The sequence below is a fragment of the Thamnophis sirtalis genome, unplaced genomic scaffold (assembly GCF_051295495.1).
Source record: "Thamnophis sirtalis isolate CommonGarterSnake01/CBP01778 unplaced genomic scaffold, rThaSir2_p1.2 scaffold_10, whole genome shotgun sequence".
Taxonomy (NCBI): Eukaryota; Metazoa; Chordata; class Lepidosauria; order Squamata; family Natricidae; genus Thamnophis; species Thamnophis sirtalis.
In genome coordinates this window covers 70,445,574-70,463,869 of record NW_028261390.1, presented here as the reverse complement: position 1 = coordinate 70,463,869, position 18,296 = coordinate 70,445,574, and the positions used below count along the sequence as shown (strand labels likewise).

Genomic DNA, 18,296 nt, shown 5'->3' with positions numbered 1-18,296 from the left:
TTTGATCACATGACCCTGAGAATGCTGCAACGGTCATAAGTGGTCACAAATCCCTTTTTTTTTCCCCCAGCGCCATTGTAACTTTGGTTACTATACGCACCGTTGCAGGTCGAGGACTACTTGTTATTTCGTTTCCCCACTCTTTCTCGCCTCAACCCAATTCTCTCCACTTCCAGACGGATACGCTTTCTCGCAAGACGAAAACGGAATCGTGTCGCAGTCGGAAGTAATACGAGCCTACGACACGACGAAGCAGAGATCCGACGAGTGGTGAAGGATGAAGGCCCGAAGTCGCAAGAGTTCCGATGTTTGCCATATCCAGCCAACTTAATGCATATTTCCTGCGTCCGCAAACACAGTTGAGTAACAAGATTTAGGGGCAGTTGTAGGTCGTTCTCTCTTGTTTCTTGACGTCCGCGCGTATTGAGTAGACATAAGCACTGTGCAACTACACTCTTTAACACACCATCCCTCGAAATTTTTCAAAGGGGACTTAGATTTTGTAAACAGATGCTGAGAATTAACCCGCAGCCTTTTGAAACAGCTAATTTACCGCAAAGATAAGTACCGCTCCTGCCTCTAGGGAGGGAGATAAAAATAAATATTCAATATTGTGAACCACCCGGTTTGCTCAGCATATGCTATTCATTGAGGAGCAGAGCCTTTGCCAAGGTGGGATACGTGGTGAAATTTAAATATAAGGAGCCTTTGATTTCCACAAGTGCTAAAGAACCATTTTGATTACCTTAATTCATGTGACGAAGAAAGGCCGCAAAGCAAGACACTAAGAAGGAATTGGGTGAAATGAGCTTGTTTGCCAAAGAAATTCCACATGTCTCCTCCATTTGTAGAACCTAAGCGGTAGTGATAGGTGTCCAACTTCAGAGTTGCATGTTTGATACTCTGTACTTGAAAAGTTTTACAATAATATGAAAACTGATAGGATTTGGTTTGGATGCGTTTAATTTCAGATCTGTGGTTCCTTTCACCTTTGGCCTTACGGAAGCCTTTCTTTTTGCGTCCATGCTCTCTCTCACAGAATGTGTACATTCAACACAGCATTTCATTTATTTTCCTCTTGTCAGGACTGTGTGTGTGTGTGTCTTTGAGACTTGTTACCTGCTTAAAGAGTCCCGGTGTGGTGACATTTGTGTGCGAGGCTCAGGTGTTTCTTTGTCAGCCTCCCCGTGCATATCATCAAGAACTTTCATTTTTTTTACAAAAAGCAATGGTTGCTTGTTGGGAGTGGCAAAGAGACAAAGATGGTGCCTTAACTAAGTTTCCTGTTTCCCAAACAGGCCCGAACACTGTCAGACAAGGAAAGATCCCACTGTATTAGCCACTGTTCAGGTGTAATTCAAGACCACCATGCATTGCATCCATCCCCTATGGTTACACTTATATAGGCCCTACAAAGAAAAGCCAATCCAGAATTTTGTAATATTTACAGAAGTCAGAAACTGATTGTCCTTAGTGGATTGGGGTGGAAGTGTGCTTGAAAACAGAGATTTTATTTACAGAGCATTTTATATATATAAATTAGTTTACTGTAAAATAATTTACCTTGTTAGTTACGATAATAATCTGGGGGGGGAAAAAGGAATCGACATTATCAGTTTACCACAATGCTATACTATACATTCAGTTTGCACTATCAGAAAAATTTATTTGGGGTAGTTAATAGATTCTGTTTGTACATTCCCAAATTTGATTTAAATTAAAAGTATGCAAAAAGTTTGAGGATTTAAACTAACAAGGTTTGTGTACCTTTTAAATAAAAAGATTTTCTAGCTAGTAATGTAAAACTTCCCTTCTCATTAACCGAAATGTTTTGAGTAAATGTTTTTAAACCTTGTCATTTTGTAAAATCAGAATGAGAAAGCCTATTAAATGGCAGTCATTTTTCCACTATGCGTGTTAATAGCCATTTCAGGTTATCTAGAATATATTTGATGTAGACAGTTCCATGTCTTAATTTCTGTGACGTGTGCAATTAATTTAACTATAGACAAGCAGAAAAACTAGGATAAATTCAGTATTTCTGGGTCATGTTTCTATTCTTAAGTCCATTTTTCAAAACTACTGTGTAACAGAAACACTATTAAATATTGCATATTCCTGAAGCAAATTATTTAAAAGATAATAATAATACCGTAGCATGATGCTTACAGTACAGTTTTTAGCAGTGTATATTTCAAAAACAAAAAGCGGGGGGGGGGGGAGGTGTCACATAATCGAGCAAAGGCTGAATACGTTCCCATCGGTTGCTTACGGTCTCATGCGAAGGTGTCCAACCTTGGCAACGTTTTAAGAACTTGCGGACGTCAACTCCCAGAATTCCCCAGCCAGCCATGGGGAATTCTGGGAGTTGAAGTCTACAAGTTTTCAAAGTTGGACACCCCTGATTCTAATGCAAGTTCTTACAGACTATTGACAGAAGAGGAATATTTAGTTCAGCCCACATTGGAAAGATATACATAATATGACATATCAATTTGGTCAACACCACTCCATTCCCAACAGCATGAAAAGACTGCCTTGCATGCAAATGACCTAAAACAATGATCTGCATGCAAAGATTTGTTTCTACTGCCTCTCCTCATGTCCTCGGTGACGAAGGCATAAATCCCGCATAGTAGCTGGAATTCAGGAAACGAAATCTTCCCAATTGCCTAGCCTTACAAAAATGGCAGACCACATCCTCTGCCAGTGATTTATATATCCTTTTTTTTTTTTCCTTTTAAACATGCCACCTTTCTTCAGGATCCCAGGCTTCGTTATATATATATATTTTCCATGCTCTCCCATTTCCTAGCTCTCTCGGAAAACTTTTTCACACCTGCGATGCAATATTTGCTTAACGGAAACTTACGTTTTGAGAGTGCGCTTTATAAAGTGAATGAGAGGATTGTTTGTCCTGTGCTGTCTTTAAGAGTCTAGAAGTTTTGGATTTCAAGACAAATGACATTTTCGGATTTCTGGGATAGCTAAAACCCAAGTAAGCTAGAACTGTTAGAACAGACCAGGAGGTACAAAGTATATCTAATTTGCAAGTCTATACTTTTCACTTGAAAGAAAAGCTTTCCAAGTGATTCATTACACTGTAATGTAGAAATATATATTATAATATAATGTATATTTAGGGATGTTGGTTGATGTGCATATTTTATTCAGCTAGGTTTGTTTTTTACTTTTTTTTTTTTACATTTTGTTCAGTGATAAAAATTATACTTTTCTTTGTTACCTAAATTAAGGAAATTGTACATTATGTGTATATTATGTATTGTGGAATATTTATGTTAAAGTTTTAAAAAAATCATCATTGAAAGTATCTGGTACCATTCAAAAAAATCAAAAGAATGTCTATAACTGTGTATTATTTTTATTTAAATGATTGTAACAATGTGGTACTCTTTAACCAGAAAAATCAACCAATTGGATATACTTTGTGAAGCCCTCAGTAGTCCTATTTTCTTAGGTTAGACTTACAACAGTAAATTTTAATAAAATATAATAGTTGTATAGCAATAGAGGAAATGTTTAAAAAAAACATAATACAATCTCAAATGGGAAGATATCTTTTTTTTTAAATTAATTAATTTTAAGTTGCTTACTTGCTTGACAATTGGACCATATGATCTATTTTTTTCCCCTAATGATTTCTATATTGTGGGAAAGCAATTGTTTCAATTAAGTTTTAGTAATCTGTCTGCATGTCGCAGTGTGAATCTGAACTGATGCATGCTTGTGCTGTAAAAACTCATTATTTCTTTGTTAGTCGAAAGAGGCATCAGAATTTATATGTTTGGTAAGCAAAAGTGAAGTGTTGGTAAACAGCTAGATTGCCGACTTCATTTTGTTAGCATGGAATGTCAACTCAAAAGCAACTTACACAGTGAAAGTATTCTCAAATACACCCATGAAACTGATTGGATTAGTCGATGAATTACGGTGAAAGTAGACAGTGATGTATCTACTTGCTTTTTCAGTTGTTTCAACAAAGACTTGCAGCCATTTAAAAGTTTGTAATTGCAAAAAACGTGGCCCAGATGTGTAAAAGCTAAAAAAAAAAAAAATCATGTTTCAGTGTTGTTGTTTTTCCTGTTCTACAATTTAAAGCCATAATGCATTAACTTTGTTCTTTGCTGCGATTTTCATGAAGTGTTGATTAAAAAAAAAAAAGAAGTAGGGACTATATATAATATTTAGGACTGCATTCGAGGTGAGCTAGGATTTTTCCACTCTCTTTAAATCATTACTGCTGAAACTCCTGTGGAAATTGTGATGCTGCATGAATGAAGAGACAAAAAAAATTTTTGACTCCGTGTTTATGGTAGTTTTTCTCAGGTTTCGTTTTAAATGGATGTTAAATGCACTGTTTTATAATGTTATTAAATTTTAATAATATATTCACTTCTATGCAGTGTTACATGTCATTGGCATTTCGTGAATGTGCATGTTCTGAACTGCAAATTTTAATTGTTTTGTCTTCTAATTGTTAAATAAAATAAACCTTGCTATTAAGTATACTCTGATGTTTACAGTATCTGCATCTTAAATATATAACAATGTCTTTGGAATTTATTTCCACAATGTAGCCAACAGATGTGAAATATGACATGCATTCCAATACATCGTGAAAGTTTATCAGATTGTCACACATATATCCATTTTTAATCAAAATATGTCTCTATAAACTTGTAAGGCTGGTTGGTTTGCATAATTCAAATTGTTGGGGGGGGGGGGACCAGAGATGATAAATAAGCACATAATGTATTTCTAAATTGGCCATTAATAATTTCCTTGTTAACTATACTTTGCACGTTCTTTTCTGAGGATAATGCTTATCAGAACATAGTATAAGAACATATGAAGGAGAGATAGGAAAAAAACTCCGAATAAGTGAAGTTTTAAACCTGTCATTGAGAAATTAAAGGATTTGTTTGTTCCCGTGTGAGACAGGGCAGAAATATAATTACATCTAACACTAAATTGACAAAAGTTAAAGCAACCAGGGAAAGATTGTAATTATTATACATCTAACACTAAATTGACAAAAGTGAAAGCAACCAGGGAAAGATTGTAATTATTATTATTATTTTTAACACAAAGGAACAACCACAGCAGGGTGTCTCAGCCCAAGAAGGGTGCCAATAACATACAAGTTACGAAATCTGGCCACAGTTATCGCCTACTGTTCAGTAGGAGTTGTGAGTGCAAGAAGGATCCTCAAAATTTTGAGCCATCTCCAAATGGTGGAATAGAAGCCCGTTCTGAATTAAAGATGCTGCTTCTTCCTGGAAGGATACAGTCACTGCTTCTCCAACCTTCTGGGCACCATCATATGAAGTGGAGGGTGTAACTAGGTGTTCCCACTGTGTCAGTGTTATGGGACCACATCAGAGGTGGTATTCAGCAGGTTCTGACCAGTTCTGGGAAACAGGTAAATGCCACCTCTGGCTGGCCCCGCCCCCATCTATTCTCTATCTGCCGAGTCCCAGGAGGGGATGGGGATTATGCAGTAGCCTTCCCCTGGAGTGGGGAGGGAATGGGGATTTTACAGTATCCTTCCCCTGCCATGCCCAAAATTAAATCCCACCATTGGACCACATCCCAATGGTGGCTTCCAGAGTGGCTTCACATAAACATTAAAAAAAAAAGAATGAGAGAAGGGGGGGGGAGGAATCCTGGATCTTTATCAGATCTCTCCTGCCCTACCACAGCCCCTGAAGGAGAATAACCAACCCTAAACAATATTAATTAAAATTTACACTGAGAATGGAAGGGGAAAGAAGGAAAATTAGAAACTGAAGAGAACTAAGAAGAGAACCAGAACAAAATAGAATAAAGAATAGAATGGAATGGAATAGAGAATAGAATAGGAGTAAAATAGAATAGATTGGAATAGAATAGAATACAGAATGGAATGGAATAGAGAGCAGAAATATAGAATAGAATATAGAGAATGGAATGGAATAGAGAGTACAATAGAATAGAATAGTATCAGAATAAAGGATAGGATAGAATGAAGAGAAAAAACAGTTGGAAGGGACCTTGGAGGTCTTCTAGTCCAACCCTCTGCTCAGGCAGGAAACCCTATACCATTTCAGACAATCTGTTAAAAACCTGTGTTGGAGTATGCTATACATTCTGGGGAGGGGGGGACAAACCACTGTTAATGGCTTATGTGTAACTACAGCTTCTCCAACCAATCAAGATTAACTGTTTGCCAGATTTATTCCACGGTGGAGATTGAATTTCTCTCCCAGATTAGGGACCGAAATCTTGCAGATTACTCTTCGTAGCTTCGTGCAATGCGCAAACTCAGCCATTTGATTTTGTAAACCCTGGGGTTTTTTTATAGAATGGTACGGATCTTCCATCAGCCAGATCATAGTTTCGATGGAATGCAAAAGATTGCACTGCAAAATTAAAGAGTAAGAATCCACCTTCAGAGGAGGGGTTGGGGGGGGGGGGAGGCTTCAGTTTGAAACTACAAATTTACATAAATTACGGCTTTTGGTAAGAATTAATTCAACAAACCCCATTTAAAACCAGGGCCTGGTGTAAGAGTGTGAAGGCTGGAAGGAATAAATACCAAACATCCACTATACATTTTCAATAATAATTTCATTGCTGGGTTTATGTATCCGTTTATTACACCTGAAACTACGTTGAGTTTCATTCCTCTGCCCCCACTGTATTTTTAATACTTGCTTTAGTTTTGTTATCTTAACGCATGAACCTTAATCCTAGTCATTTATTTAGAAGCCCCATATAGAATTGCAATCTTACTAGTAGAAATAGGAGCATTTATTTTAAGGGAGGGTTGTTTCCATATTAATACTTTAAAAGTCAACCATAAATACTGCTTCAACATTATTCCTGCACAGATGACATTCATCTCATAATGCAAAATGAGCAACAGCATAAATCCAGCAGCTCGATACAGAATTTCATACCATTAAAACAAATACAACATTGTAAAAATTATACATATATTTTGTGTTAATTGAAACGATCAACATCAAATAAGCATATTGGTTTCACTGCGGATGATTTATTGGCAGAAAACCGATAACCACTAAAACATTTAATGTCATGGTTTCATTTTAAAACTACAACTCTGAAACATTATTCTAGGCGGTGCTAATTTTGCAAATAAAAACATGATCCCATATACCCCGTTTCTGTATCCAAGGCGTACAACGAAATAAAATAGGCTTTAGCATTTTATTTTTCCACTGGCCCCCAATTGAATTATTTTAGAGATCAGTTCAGATGACTTTCAATCTCATCTATTCCATGACACCCCCGTGCTCCTGACAGTTCCAGTTTAAATCTGATTAATAAAATCTGACTTGCAATGAATTGAAATTCTAGCTGCATTATTGCATTCCCGTGCAAAGCTAATCGGTGATATCAGAAGAAACTATCTCACAGCTCCATAAATATAAGAAACAGTGGGCCTTTTGCTAACCTTGCATATTCAGACTTTTATCTAAAACAAAACATTTTGACCCATATTTCGGGGGGGGGGGGATATTATTCTCTTTTGCCTGTCCTCCAGTTTCTTGAATAAAAATCCAGAATAAAATTTTGTCCGTGGTATTCTTGTTCCACTCAAGAATAAAATTCACTGGTGCGGTTAAAAAATATATTGCAGCAATGGTAAATTGGTTGCAACCTAAATTATAATTTCCCTTCAACTAGTCTTAAAACTGTCCCTTGCTCCATTTTTGTCTGCAATTTTTTTGCGGGGGTGGGGGGAGAAAATGGACTTCGTTTTCTTTCTTTTTCAGTTTATTTTAATTCAAACCTCATCTTCCCTTAAACAGTGTGTCATCTGGGTACAAGTATTTTGTGCAAATGTTTTATACAATTACAATTTACAGTCATGTTTATTATTTTATCTTTTCTTAATACTAATATTAAGATATACCATACCTAATACTATAACAGTCCTCTTCTTTACTTATTTAACTTTATTAAAACATTTTCTCTCTTTCACTCCTTTTTTCCACTTTTCATATTTATTCTCTAACCATAAAATAAAATAATTCCCATGTGTTATAATAATCAAAATGTCCCTTCTCTTTAATTTCAAGTGTTAACCTATTCATTTCTGCACATTCTAATATTGACCTAGTTTTCTGTTTCTGTAACTCTATCTATTTGGGATTTCTTACTTAAATCTCCTAATATGAGGTGGTGATAAACTTATTAAAAAAATAGTCTGAAAATACATCAACAGTTAAGAGTTCTCAGCAGTACTTGCAAATACATTCCATAATTCGCCAGTCTCCAGAATTTCAGGTTTTACTAACTGTAGTTAAAGTTAGTTCTCTCCATTGTTTCACTGAAATTTCTACTTATTCCTTCTGCTTTTTTATTGAGCCTTTTTAAAAAATCTCTTTCTGCTTTCAAAGTGCCCTTCTAACACACTAGATGTCAGCGGTGAATTTCTTCCCTTATCAAATCGTAATTGATCCAATTGAGAATGTCCCTTTTGACTTGAAGAAGGTTAATTTAGATTTTCGGATCACCAGACATTCACTTTAACCAAGTTATGTTGAAGGTCCCTCTGAGGATGCACAGAGTGGGATCACGGAGCCCCCACACTTAAAAATCAGGGGTTTGCACATCTAGCTAAGAATCTGCCCAGTTCAGAGAACCCGCAAATCCCACTTCTGGCTGGCCATGCCCACCCTGCCCCCCCTCCCATCCCACTCCTCCCAAGAATCCCCATGTGGTCCATTTGGGATGTCAGGTAAGTACTGGGCCCACACAGATGATCAGGGAGGGCGAAAAATGGGCGGCCAGAGCCCGAGGGAGGCCGTTTTCACCCTCCCGGAGGCTCAAAAAAAGCCCCCGGAGCATGGGGAGGGCAAAACATCCCCCCCATCGTGATGCAGAAGGCCAACTAGGCCACACCCACCTAGCAACCGAGCAGAGAGGCCATTGCTAAACTTTTTGAAGCCCACCACTGTTAAAAGACCCTGTCACCCTATTACAAACTTATTCCAAAATTACTGGGACCCTTAATTAAGAATACTGGGGCCCTTAATTAAGAACAAAATAACTGAGTCTTTAATGGCCACCCAAATCCCAGGAGTTTCTTTTGAGATCAGTATTCCTGCAACTTTTACATTGTGAACCATTCTTGGCAAGAGGCAAGACCCATTTTATCATCCGTTCATTCATTCGTTCGTTTGTATCCTGCCTTTATCACGTTTACAAGTAACTCAGGGCAGTTAAGATATCCCACATGCTTTGCTCCTCCTATTTTCCTCATAATATTAAGCCTGTGAGTTGGGTTGGACTCAAGAGAGAATCATTGGCTCGAAGTCACTCAGCCAGGGCTAAGCCATCTCCTTGTGATTGTCTCAAAGCCACCCACTTAAGCTTTCACGCCTAAGACAGAACTAGAACTCACTGCTTCCTGGTGATTGGGCCAAAGTCACCCAGTTGGCTTTCATGCCTAAGGCAGAACTAGAACTCACCGCCTCCTGGTGATTGGGCCAAAGCATCTACTTGGCTTTCATGCCTAAGGCAGAACTAGAACTCACCGCCTCCTGATGATTGACACAAAACCACCCACCTGGCTTTCATGCCTAAGGCAGAACTAGAACTCACCGCCTCCTGATGATTGGGGCTTTCATGTCTAAGGCAGAACTAGAATTTATAGTCTCCCAGGTTCTAATCTGGTACCTTAACCGTTAGACAAAACTGACTACAACAGTGGTTTCTATTTTTTCCATTATTATTTTTTACTACCACTTTACTCATGTGCCCATACCACTTCAGCGCATGCACAGAAGCATCCGGGCAGGTGGGCGGAGCCTCCCACCACCCCTACTACCAGTTTGCCCCATCTGGGCCGAACCGGGAGCAACCCACCTCTGGACTACGATCAATCACATTAAATTCTCTTCGCGGTGACAAATGCAACGTCCTCATCGAAATCGCCAACTCCCCTTTGAAAACGAAGTCCAGAAATCTAGGCCAGGCTACTCAGCTCTTACTAACATAGACAACCTCGTGATGCCAACTAGCTCTAGAAAAAAAAGGCCAGAGAAATATAGTCCTCTCACGGGAAACCTAGATAGCAATAGCAGTAGATAGCAATAGCAGTAGACTTATATACCGCTTCATAGGCCTTTCAGGCCTCTCTAAGCGGTTTACAGAGAGTCAGCATATTGCCCCCAACAATCTGGGTCCTCATTTTACCCACCTCGGAAGGATGGAAGGCTGAGTCAACCCTGAGCCGGTGAGATTTGAACCGCTGACCTGCTGATCTAGCAGTAGCCTGCAGTGCTGCTTTTAACCACTGCGCCACCTTGGCTCTTATAATGGGGCAGAGTTAATTATCGTCCGAGAATAATAATGGCCACCTCAACCCAAAGGTGGGTTCTTACCAGTTCGGACAGGCCAAGTAGATAGTAACTCAGCCACCCACACCCCCGAACCGGTTCTAGCGGTGGCGCGTAGGTGCTGCCATCTTGGTTTTTTTGCTTCTGCGCATACACAGAAGCAATTTCTTCACTACTGCGCATGTATATGTAGCGTGCGCGTACCTGAAGCGCATCCCTGGGCGAACCGGCAGTAAAAGAATCCAGAACCTACCTAAATGTACGTAAAGAACACATGGAGATATGTAGATATGTTTTTTTTAAAGTGGACTTTACAGTACAAACATCAAACCTGCCGAGGAATTTGGGGCTTTGGGCTCCTGAAAACCGACAGCTGAAACACTTCGCATTTCCCCTTTTCATTCAAGGCTTCACTTACTGGAACTTATTTTTAATGGAGATAAAATTGCCGGCGTCTTGATACCTACTTGGAAATCGTTAACGCCAATGTGTGTAACGGGGAAAATTTTTTGATAGCTTTGAGAAGGGATCTCTTTCTACGATCTTACAAGACTGCATTTTAGAGACGATTGCAAAATGTCGCTTTAGCAATAGCAATAGCAATAGCAGTTAGACTTATATACTGCTTCATAGGGCTTTCAGCCCTCTCTAAGCGGTTTACAGAGTCAGCATATCACCCCAACAATCTGGGTCCTCATTTCACCCACCTCGGAAGGATGGAAGGCTGAGTCAACCTTGAGCCGGTGAGATTAGAACCGCCGAACTGCAGATAACAGTCAGCTGAAGTGGCCTGCAGTACTGCACCCTAACCACTGCGCCACCTCGGCTCTCACCACCTCGGCTTTAGAGCAGGGGTGTCAAATTTAAGGCCTGTGGTTAGATCCGGCCTGCCGCCCACCCCGGAAACAGCAAGTGACTGGCCCGTGGTGCCTCTCTCAGCGAAAAGGGAGCTTGGAGAGGCCTTGCGCAGCCCTCCCGAACTCCATTTTTGCTGGCAGAGGAGTGCAGGAGGCCATCGCAGTTAAACATGGAGTGTAGGCAGGCCACACATCCTCTCCGATCTTCCTTTTTGCTGACAGAGGGCTGCAGGAGGCCATTGCGGCTGGAAACAGATCCCGAGAGGGCTGCTGTGGCCAAAAACAGAGCCCGGGAGGACCGTTGTGGCTGAAAATGGAGGCTGGGAAGGCAGACATGGCTGAAAATAGAGCCTCGATGAGTGACAGATAGCTGGCCACTCTCACCCAGGACACAGACACACACACACACACACACACACCAGCCCTCCCGAGGTTAAACACAACCCTGATGCAGCCCTCAATTAAATTGAGTTCGACACCCCTGCTTTAGAGTGTACACCATACCTCCCTAAAACTTCTTAAGTCTTTTCCAGGCTGGATAGCAACAGACGACATCCCAGGAAAAGATGCAGCTGCTTTAAAAAGCTACAGATAGACCTTATGTTTGAACATCTGTGGACTCCGATGTACTTCTGAAATTCTACTGTCTTAAATCTGTATAAATAGGGACACGGTGGCTCAGTGGCTGAGCTTGTCGATCAGAAAGTTCAACGGTTTGAATCCCTAGCGCCGCGTAACGGAGTGAGCTCCCGTGACTTGTCCCAGCTTCTGCCAACCTAGCAGTTCGAAAGGACGTAAAAAATGCAAGTAGAAAAATAGGAGCCACCTTTGGTGGGAAGGGAACAGCGTTCCGTGCGCCTTCAGCATTGAGTCATGCCGGCCACATGGCTACGGAGACGTCTTCGGACAGCGCTGGCTCTTCGGCTTTGAAACGGAGATGAGCACCGCCCCCTAGAGTCGGGAACGACTAGCACATACGTAGAAAGGGAACCTTTACCTTTTTAAATCTGTATTCCTCACCTGGAAAGTTTTAGGCTTTAGCTGTTAGGCTACAATCCTATCAAACATCCCTAAGAACAAACTTCGCTGAACTCGATGGGATTTTTTTTCCCTAAGTCGCTAAATTTAACCCTGCAGTGTTAAATCTTAACCTAACATAGCTTAAGAATATTAATTGCTCTTGTTTTACAACTTGCTTCCAGCATTATTTATAACCTATCTATTTATAAAACTCTTCTCTTTATAATAATTAACGAAACTACTGGCAAAAATAATTTACTACTCTTTTAAAAATGTAATTAGTGTTAATTGGGGAGGGAAAAACCAGGTAAGGATTAACGCGTGGGTAACCTACTTCAAGGAGAAGCATGGGTGTTAGGAAGGGCATCCAGCCAGTAAATACTCAGCCCCATTTAGTCACCCTGACTTCATCCCAACGCAAGGGGTTATAGGGTCGTTCACAAGGGGGAGGGCACCTACTTCGAGGAGAAAGATTAGCATGAAATCATCATTGATATTAACTAACATCTAAATCAGGGGTGGGAAAGGGAGCAAACTCACTTAACAAATGTTTCACTGAGCTACAGAAATGTTGGGTTCCATTGGTGTTGTAACTCGGAGACTGCCTCTTGTGGCCACCAGTGGAGCTGGCAGCAGATTCGGACAGTGAGGAGGTTGGGGAGGAAGATGGGCCAGTCCTGGAGTCTGGGGAAGGCTCTGAGGAGGGCTCTGTGTCAGACGCAGAGAGGGGGCCAGAGCCGTATGCCGGTTATCAGCTGCCTTCGGAGTCAGACATCAGTGAGGCAGAAGAACAGTTGGAGCCTGTTCCCGATGTGTGTATGCACAGAGCTGCCAGGAGAAGAAACAAGGGTCGACTTGGTAGTAAGGCCACAGGTGGATGACGAATAGGGAATTAAAGAGGAGCGAAAGGGGAATGGAGTTTGCAGGAGACAGTTCAATTCATTCGGGTGAAGATCTCTTCCTGACTTCTTGCCAAGCAATTGCTGCTACAGCTTGGCGTTTGGAAGATATCGGCCTGGCAGCTCTCCAAGCCCGATAAAGGTCTGTAGCTGTGAAATCTCTTGAAAGACTCTTGGCCAGGACTTTGCAGGAGAGGAATTCCACTAAATAAAAGGGGTTTTATCGGGACGAGGACTCGGCTTCGTGCTCTTGGGAAGCCTCAGTCGGAACACTGCCTGTACCGTATTCACCTAGGCCTGAAAGAGATGTTTTAAACTCGAAGGGGCCTCCACCCAGCCAGAAACGGGGACGTTGAAATGAGCAACTCAACGCGCGCCTAGTTTGCAATCCCCAAACCAGAGAAAACATCACTGAAGCCCGCAGGGTGCTGATTGTGGGGCTGTTGTGGTAAACACGTCATCCTGGAAACACAGAAATCAATAAGGGGATGAGTTGCTAGGGTGTGGTCGACACCGCAAATCCAGACGACTGAGAGAGGTTGAGAGAATGGCCACCTGCCGTGTACGGTGGCGGTGAAGGCATCTCCCGGCTCCCTCGTTCCGGCCTGACGAGAGGGAAATGGCAGAGGGAATCCGATGGGCAAGCGGAGATGGTCGCGGGACTGGAGGGTCTTGAGGGAGCGCGCAGATTGGCTGAGCCGAGGATCATGGGTATGGCCTCCATCTGGTAGCTTCCTAGAGAGAACCGGGCAGGGCCTTGCGAGGTGGGCTTGGGCCTGAGGCAGGTGCAGCAATACACGGCGACGAAAGACCCCACGAGGATGAAGGCGACAAAGATGGCGCCGACGATGAGGAAGGGGATGTAGGTGGGCTCTGAGGAAAAGGAGAGAGAGATGGTCGAGGTCACCACCCTGAGTTGACGGAGAATCGAATGATTAAAGAGGTTCTTTGGCCTTCTTCCAAGCAGCAAGTACTTTCCCCAAGGTCGTATCATCCCAAACATTCTTTATAATATCGCTCTTCTGACCCAGCTCCCCAAACACATCAAAGCCTCTGAGGTGAACTCAAAGATTCCTTTAATTAGGAGTGCCGGCAGCCCCACCAAAAAGTTTCTCTCACTGGCTAACGTGTCTGTCCAGCAAGGAGATGAATAGTTGTCTGCTACATCTATTCATCTCCGCCCCCTGCCTTTGATCCCCAGGGCTTTGCTAGCAGCGGTGGCTCTTCCGTCCCAAGGACCGGCCCATAGATTTCCACTGCTCTCCTCTCCTCTGCCTCCTGCACATATCCGTGTCAGGCACTGGACCCAGCTGTTCCTCCTCTTCCTCATCAGCCGCCTCCAGACCTGGAGGCTGTTGACTTTCCATCTGAGGGCTGACGGACGGCCCAGGGTCCCTCCTTTCCTCCCTCCCTCCATTCTCTCTCTCTCTCTGCTCCATTCCCTCTCCCCCCTCAGAGCTCTCAGGTTGCCTTGATGCTGCCCCTGACCCTAATGTCTCCTCCTCCTCCTCCTCTTCCTCCTCTGATTCAGCTGCTGGAAAGAAAGGAGGGAGGGAGGAGAATGAAGGGACAAGAAGGAAAGGAGGGAGGGAGGAAAGAAGGAAAGAAGGGAGAGGGGAAGGAGAATGGAGGGAGAAGAAGGAAGGAAGGAAAGAAGAAAGGAAGGAAGGAGGGAGGGTGGGAAGGAAGATAATGGAGGGGAAGAAGGAAGGAAGGAAAGGAGGAAGGTTGGGAGGGAAGGAAGAGAATGGAGGGAGAGGAAGGAAGGAAAGAAAGGAGGGAGGGAGGAGAAGGGAGGGAGAAGAAGGAAGGGAGGGAGGAAAATGAGGGAAAAGAAGGAAGGAAAGAAAGAAAGAGAGAGAGAAAGAGAGGGAGGTTAGGAGGGAAGGAAGAGAATGGAGGGAGAGGAAAGAAGGAAGGAAGGAAGGGAGGGAGGGAGGAAAATGAGGCAAAAGAAGGAAGGAAGAAGGAAGGAAAGAAAGAGAGGGAGGGAAGGAGGAGAATGGAGGGAGAAGAAGAAAGGAAGGAAGTAAAGGAGGGAGGGAGGAAAATGAAGGGAAAAGAAGGGAAGAAAGAAAAAGGGAGGAGGAGCGAGAGGGAGGGAAGGAGAGAGGGAGGGAAGGAGGAGAATGGAGGGAGAAGAAGGAAGGAAGGAAAGTAGGAAGGGAGGAAAATGGAGGGGAAAGAAGGAAGGAGGGAAAGGAGGAAAGAAAAGGAGAGTGGGAGAGAGGGAGGGAAGGAGGAGAATGGATGGAAAAGAAGGAAGGAATGAAAGAAGGAAGGAGAGAAGGGGAATAGAGGTAGAAGAAGAAAGGGATGGTGTGCAAACTATAGAATTGGATGCTATACAGACTCCATTAGGCTGGACAGAAAAACACAGAAGGAAAATGTCAAGCTAGCATCAATGAACTTCTGTTGGTTTGCTCCAACTACAGTTCTCCAATCCTGGTTTGAAGCCTCAGCCTTCTTAATGAGGACCCAGATTGTTGGGGGCAAGAGGCTGACTCTGTAAACCACTTGGAGAGGGCTGTTAAAGCCCTGTGAAGTGGTATATAAGTCTAAGGACTAGTGCTATTGCCCTTCCCTCCTTCTGTTATCTGAACTGTTATCTGCAGTTCAGAGGTTCTAATCTCACCGGCTCAAGGTTGACTCAGCCTTCCATCCTTCCGAGGTGGGTAAAATGAGGACCCGGATTGTTGTTGGGGGCAATATGCTGACTCTGTAAACCGCTTAGAGAGGGCTGAAACCCCTAGGAAGTGGTATATAAGTCTAACTGCTATTGCTATTCCTTCCTCCCTCCCTCCCTCCCTCCCTCCCTCCCTCCCTTCCTTCCTTCCTTCCTTCCTTCCTTCCTTCCTTCTCTCCTTCCCAGTAATTGGAATGCAGTATTGCAGGCTAATTCTGCCCACTGCCAGCAGTTCAGTCCTGACCGATTCAAGGTGGACTCAGCCTTCCATCCTTCCGAGGTGGGAAAAACGAGGACCCAAATTGTTGGGGAAAATATGCTGACTCTGTAAGTCACTTAGAGAGGGCTGTTAAAGCCCCGTGAAGCGGTATATAAGTCTAAAGGCTAGTGCTATTGCCTTTCCTTCCTTCCTTCCTTCCTTCCTTCCTTCCTTCCTTCCTTCCTTCTTCCTTCCTTCCTTCCTTCCTTCCTTCCCTCCCTCCCTCCCTCCCTCCCTCCCTCCCTCCCTCCTTCCTTCCTTCCTTCCTTCCTTCCTTCCTTCCTTCCTTCCTTCTCTCCTTCCCAGTAATTAGAATGCAGCCTTGCAGGCTAATTCTGCCCACTGCCAGCAGTTCAATCCTGACCGACTCAAGGTGGATTCAGCCTTCCATCCTTCCGAGGTGGGAAAAACGAGGACTCAAATTGTTGGGGAAAATATGCTGACTCTGTAAACCGCTTAGAGAGGGCTGTTAAAGCCCCGTGAAGCGGTATATAAATCCGGGGGCTATTGCTCTTAATGAGTGAAATCGTGAAGAGGGCTTCATTTCAAGGCACCCTCTCAACATCACAGCAACTACACCAGACCATAAATCTACAATCGGGACGAATACGATGAAATAAACATTAAATCGTTAAACTTCACCTTAGGCTAGCTTGCACAATTATTTCAGAATTAAACTTGACTGAAGCCAAAGAGGGACCCCAGATATACTTATAAACCGTTTTGAAGATTTTTATTATTTTTTTTTTAAGGATGAAGGATCTGGGGACAAGAGTTTGAAATCTCATCATTGATGTCTCCTTGGTAGCATCTTTCCTTTAAAAAAAAAAAAATAACTTTACCTGCGCGGCAGATGAATCCTACGAATTGTTATCGTTTGCGCGGCATCCCGTGGCATTGAAATTTGCCGGGTTCTAAAAGCGGGAAGCGCCTAAGGGTAGATCCGCAACTGAATGGAGGCTGAGGGTCGCGCAAAAAGGGCCGCGCGCCTAACTTCTTCCTCGGGTTGGGGTGAAGAAGGGCTGCGCGGGAAGAGACAGAGATCCTCTTCTGAGCAGATTGTTTTCAGCGCGATCCTAGGCATGACTACTCTGTAATAAAGTTTCCGGATCCGCGGATCCGAAGCGGCCGCTTCAAAGCGCTCCGAGTTGCGCGGCTGGGATTTGAGTTGCGCGGCTTGAGAAAGAAGAGGCGCGCAAAAGTGCGCAAACGAAGTTCTTGTCCCGAGGACGGGAAAAGTGATTTAAATCTCAATCTCTCTCTCTCTCCCTCTCCCTCTCTCTCTCTCTCTCTCTCTCTCTCTCTCTCTCTCACACACACACACACACACACACACACACACACTCTTTGACTAGGATTTCTTTAGGATAACGAAGCCAAAGTGGGCAGGACGAGTTTTTTGTAAAAATATTTTTTTAGTGAAATTGCAATTAAATCACTCCCCTCCCCCCCAAATGGCTCCTTACCCACAAGCAATCTTCTAGTCCTCAAGAAGATGCATGGATGGGGAAGGCGGGCAAGGGAAGACCCTCCCTCCAAAAGAGGCGCAGCTGAATTTGCCCTCTGCAACATCCTCATCCTCCTGGCAAGGAAAGCCGGGCGCGCCCACCTGCCCGCAAATTACCACCCACCCACCCATCCCACCGGCACTCACGCGCGCTGCCCGCCGGGGGCTGCGGCTCGGGGTCGTCGGCGCACCCGCCTTGCTCCAAGCGCGCCTCGCTGGCGGCGCAACAATAGCGCAAAGCGCAGGAACCGCAGCAGATGGTGGCATCCGGAGTGTCGAAGCGTTCCGGGCAGATGAATCCTGCGTGGGACCTGCCCTGCGCGTCTCTCCATCCGTGGCAGTACTCGCCGGCCGGGGGTCTCTGCGCCCAGACCCCCCAACGCCCCGCCAGGCAGCAGCCCAGGAAAAGACAGCGCAGCCACCGGGCACCCATGGCTTCTGTGCGGGGGGAAGGGGGGATATGCTCCGATCTTCAGAGCCCCTGGTTCCTCCCCTCCCTCCTGGGAGGTCCCGGGGCAGAGCAGGGGGTGGGTGGGTGGAAATGCTCCCCCCTCTCTCTGCTGAGAACACCCAGCTAGCCCCTCGGGGAGACACACACACACCCCTCTCCAAAAGGGCACTGGTCAACCCTCAATAGGAGGGGTGGTTTTCCACTGGAAAAGGGGCCAAAGGATGCCCTGAAAGACCCTGGGCAA

The 18,296-nt window shown here is 43.8% G+C and overlaps 2 protein-coding genes across 4 annotated transcripts in view; one reads left to right on the top strand and one right to left on the bottom strand.

Moving 5' to 3' along the window:
- The window catches only part of ATP8A1 (ATPase phospholipid transporting 8A1), a 64,253-nt gene extending 59,726 nt beyond the window's left edge, over positions 1-4,527 (top strand). For all 3 annotated transcript variants that reach the window (XM_087724847.1, XM_087724845.1, XM_087724848.1), the window contains one exon: positions 177-4,527. In XM_087724847.1, coding sequence (XP_087580973.1) covers positions 177-274 — 98 coding nt within the window. In that variant the 3' untranslated portion in view covers positions 275-4,527. The remainder of the gene's footprint in view (positions 1-176) is intronic.
- A 9,062-nt stretch (positions 4,528-13,589) lies between these two features.
- SHISA3 (shisa family member 3) lies at positions 13,590-18,034 on the bottom strand. Its single transcript, XM_087723807.1, has 2 exons — positions 17,749-18,034; positions 13,590-14,022 (listed from the first exon to the last, which is right to left on the bottom strand). The coding sequence occupies exons 1-2, from the start codon at positions 18,032-18,034 to the stop codon at positions 13,646-13,648; spliced, it is 663 nt and encodes a 220-aa protein (XP_087579933.1). The 3' UTR covers positions 13,590-13,645.
- Positions 18,035-18,296: the final 262 nt, after the last annotated feature.

Coding starts and splice junctions, on each gene's coding strand:
- SHISA3 (XM_087723807.1), bottom strand. CDS start 18,034: ATGGGTGCCCGGTGGCTGCGCTGTCTTTTCCTGGGCTGCTGCCTGGCG. Junction 14,023..17,748: donor GCCCCCGGCGGGCAGCGCGC/GTGAGTGCCGGT, acceptor CCTTTTCCTCAG/AGCCCACCTACATCCCCTTC.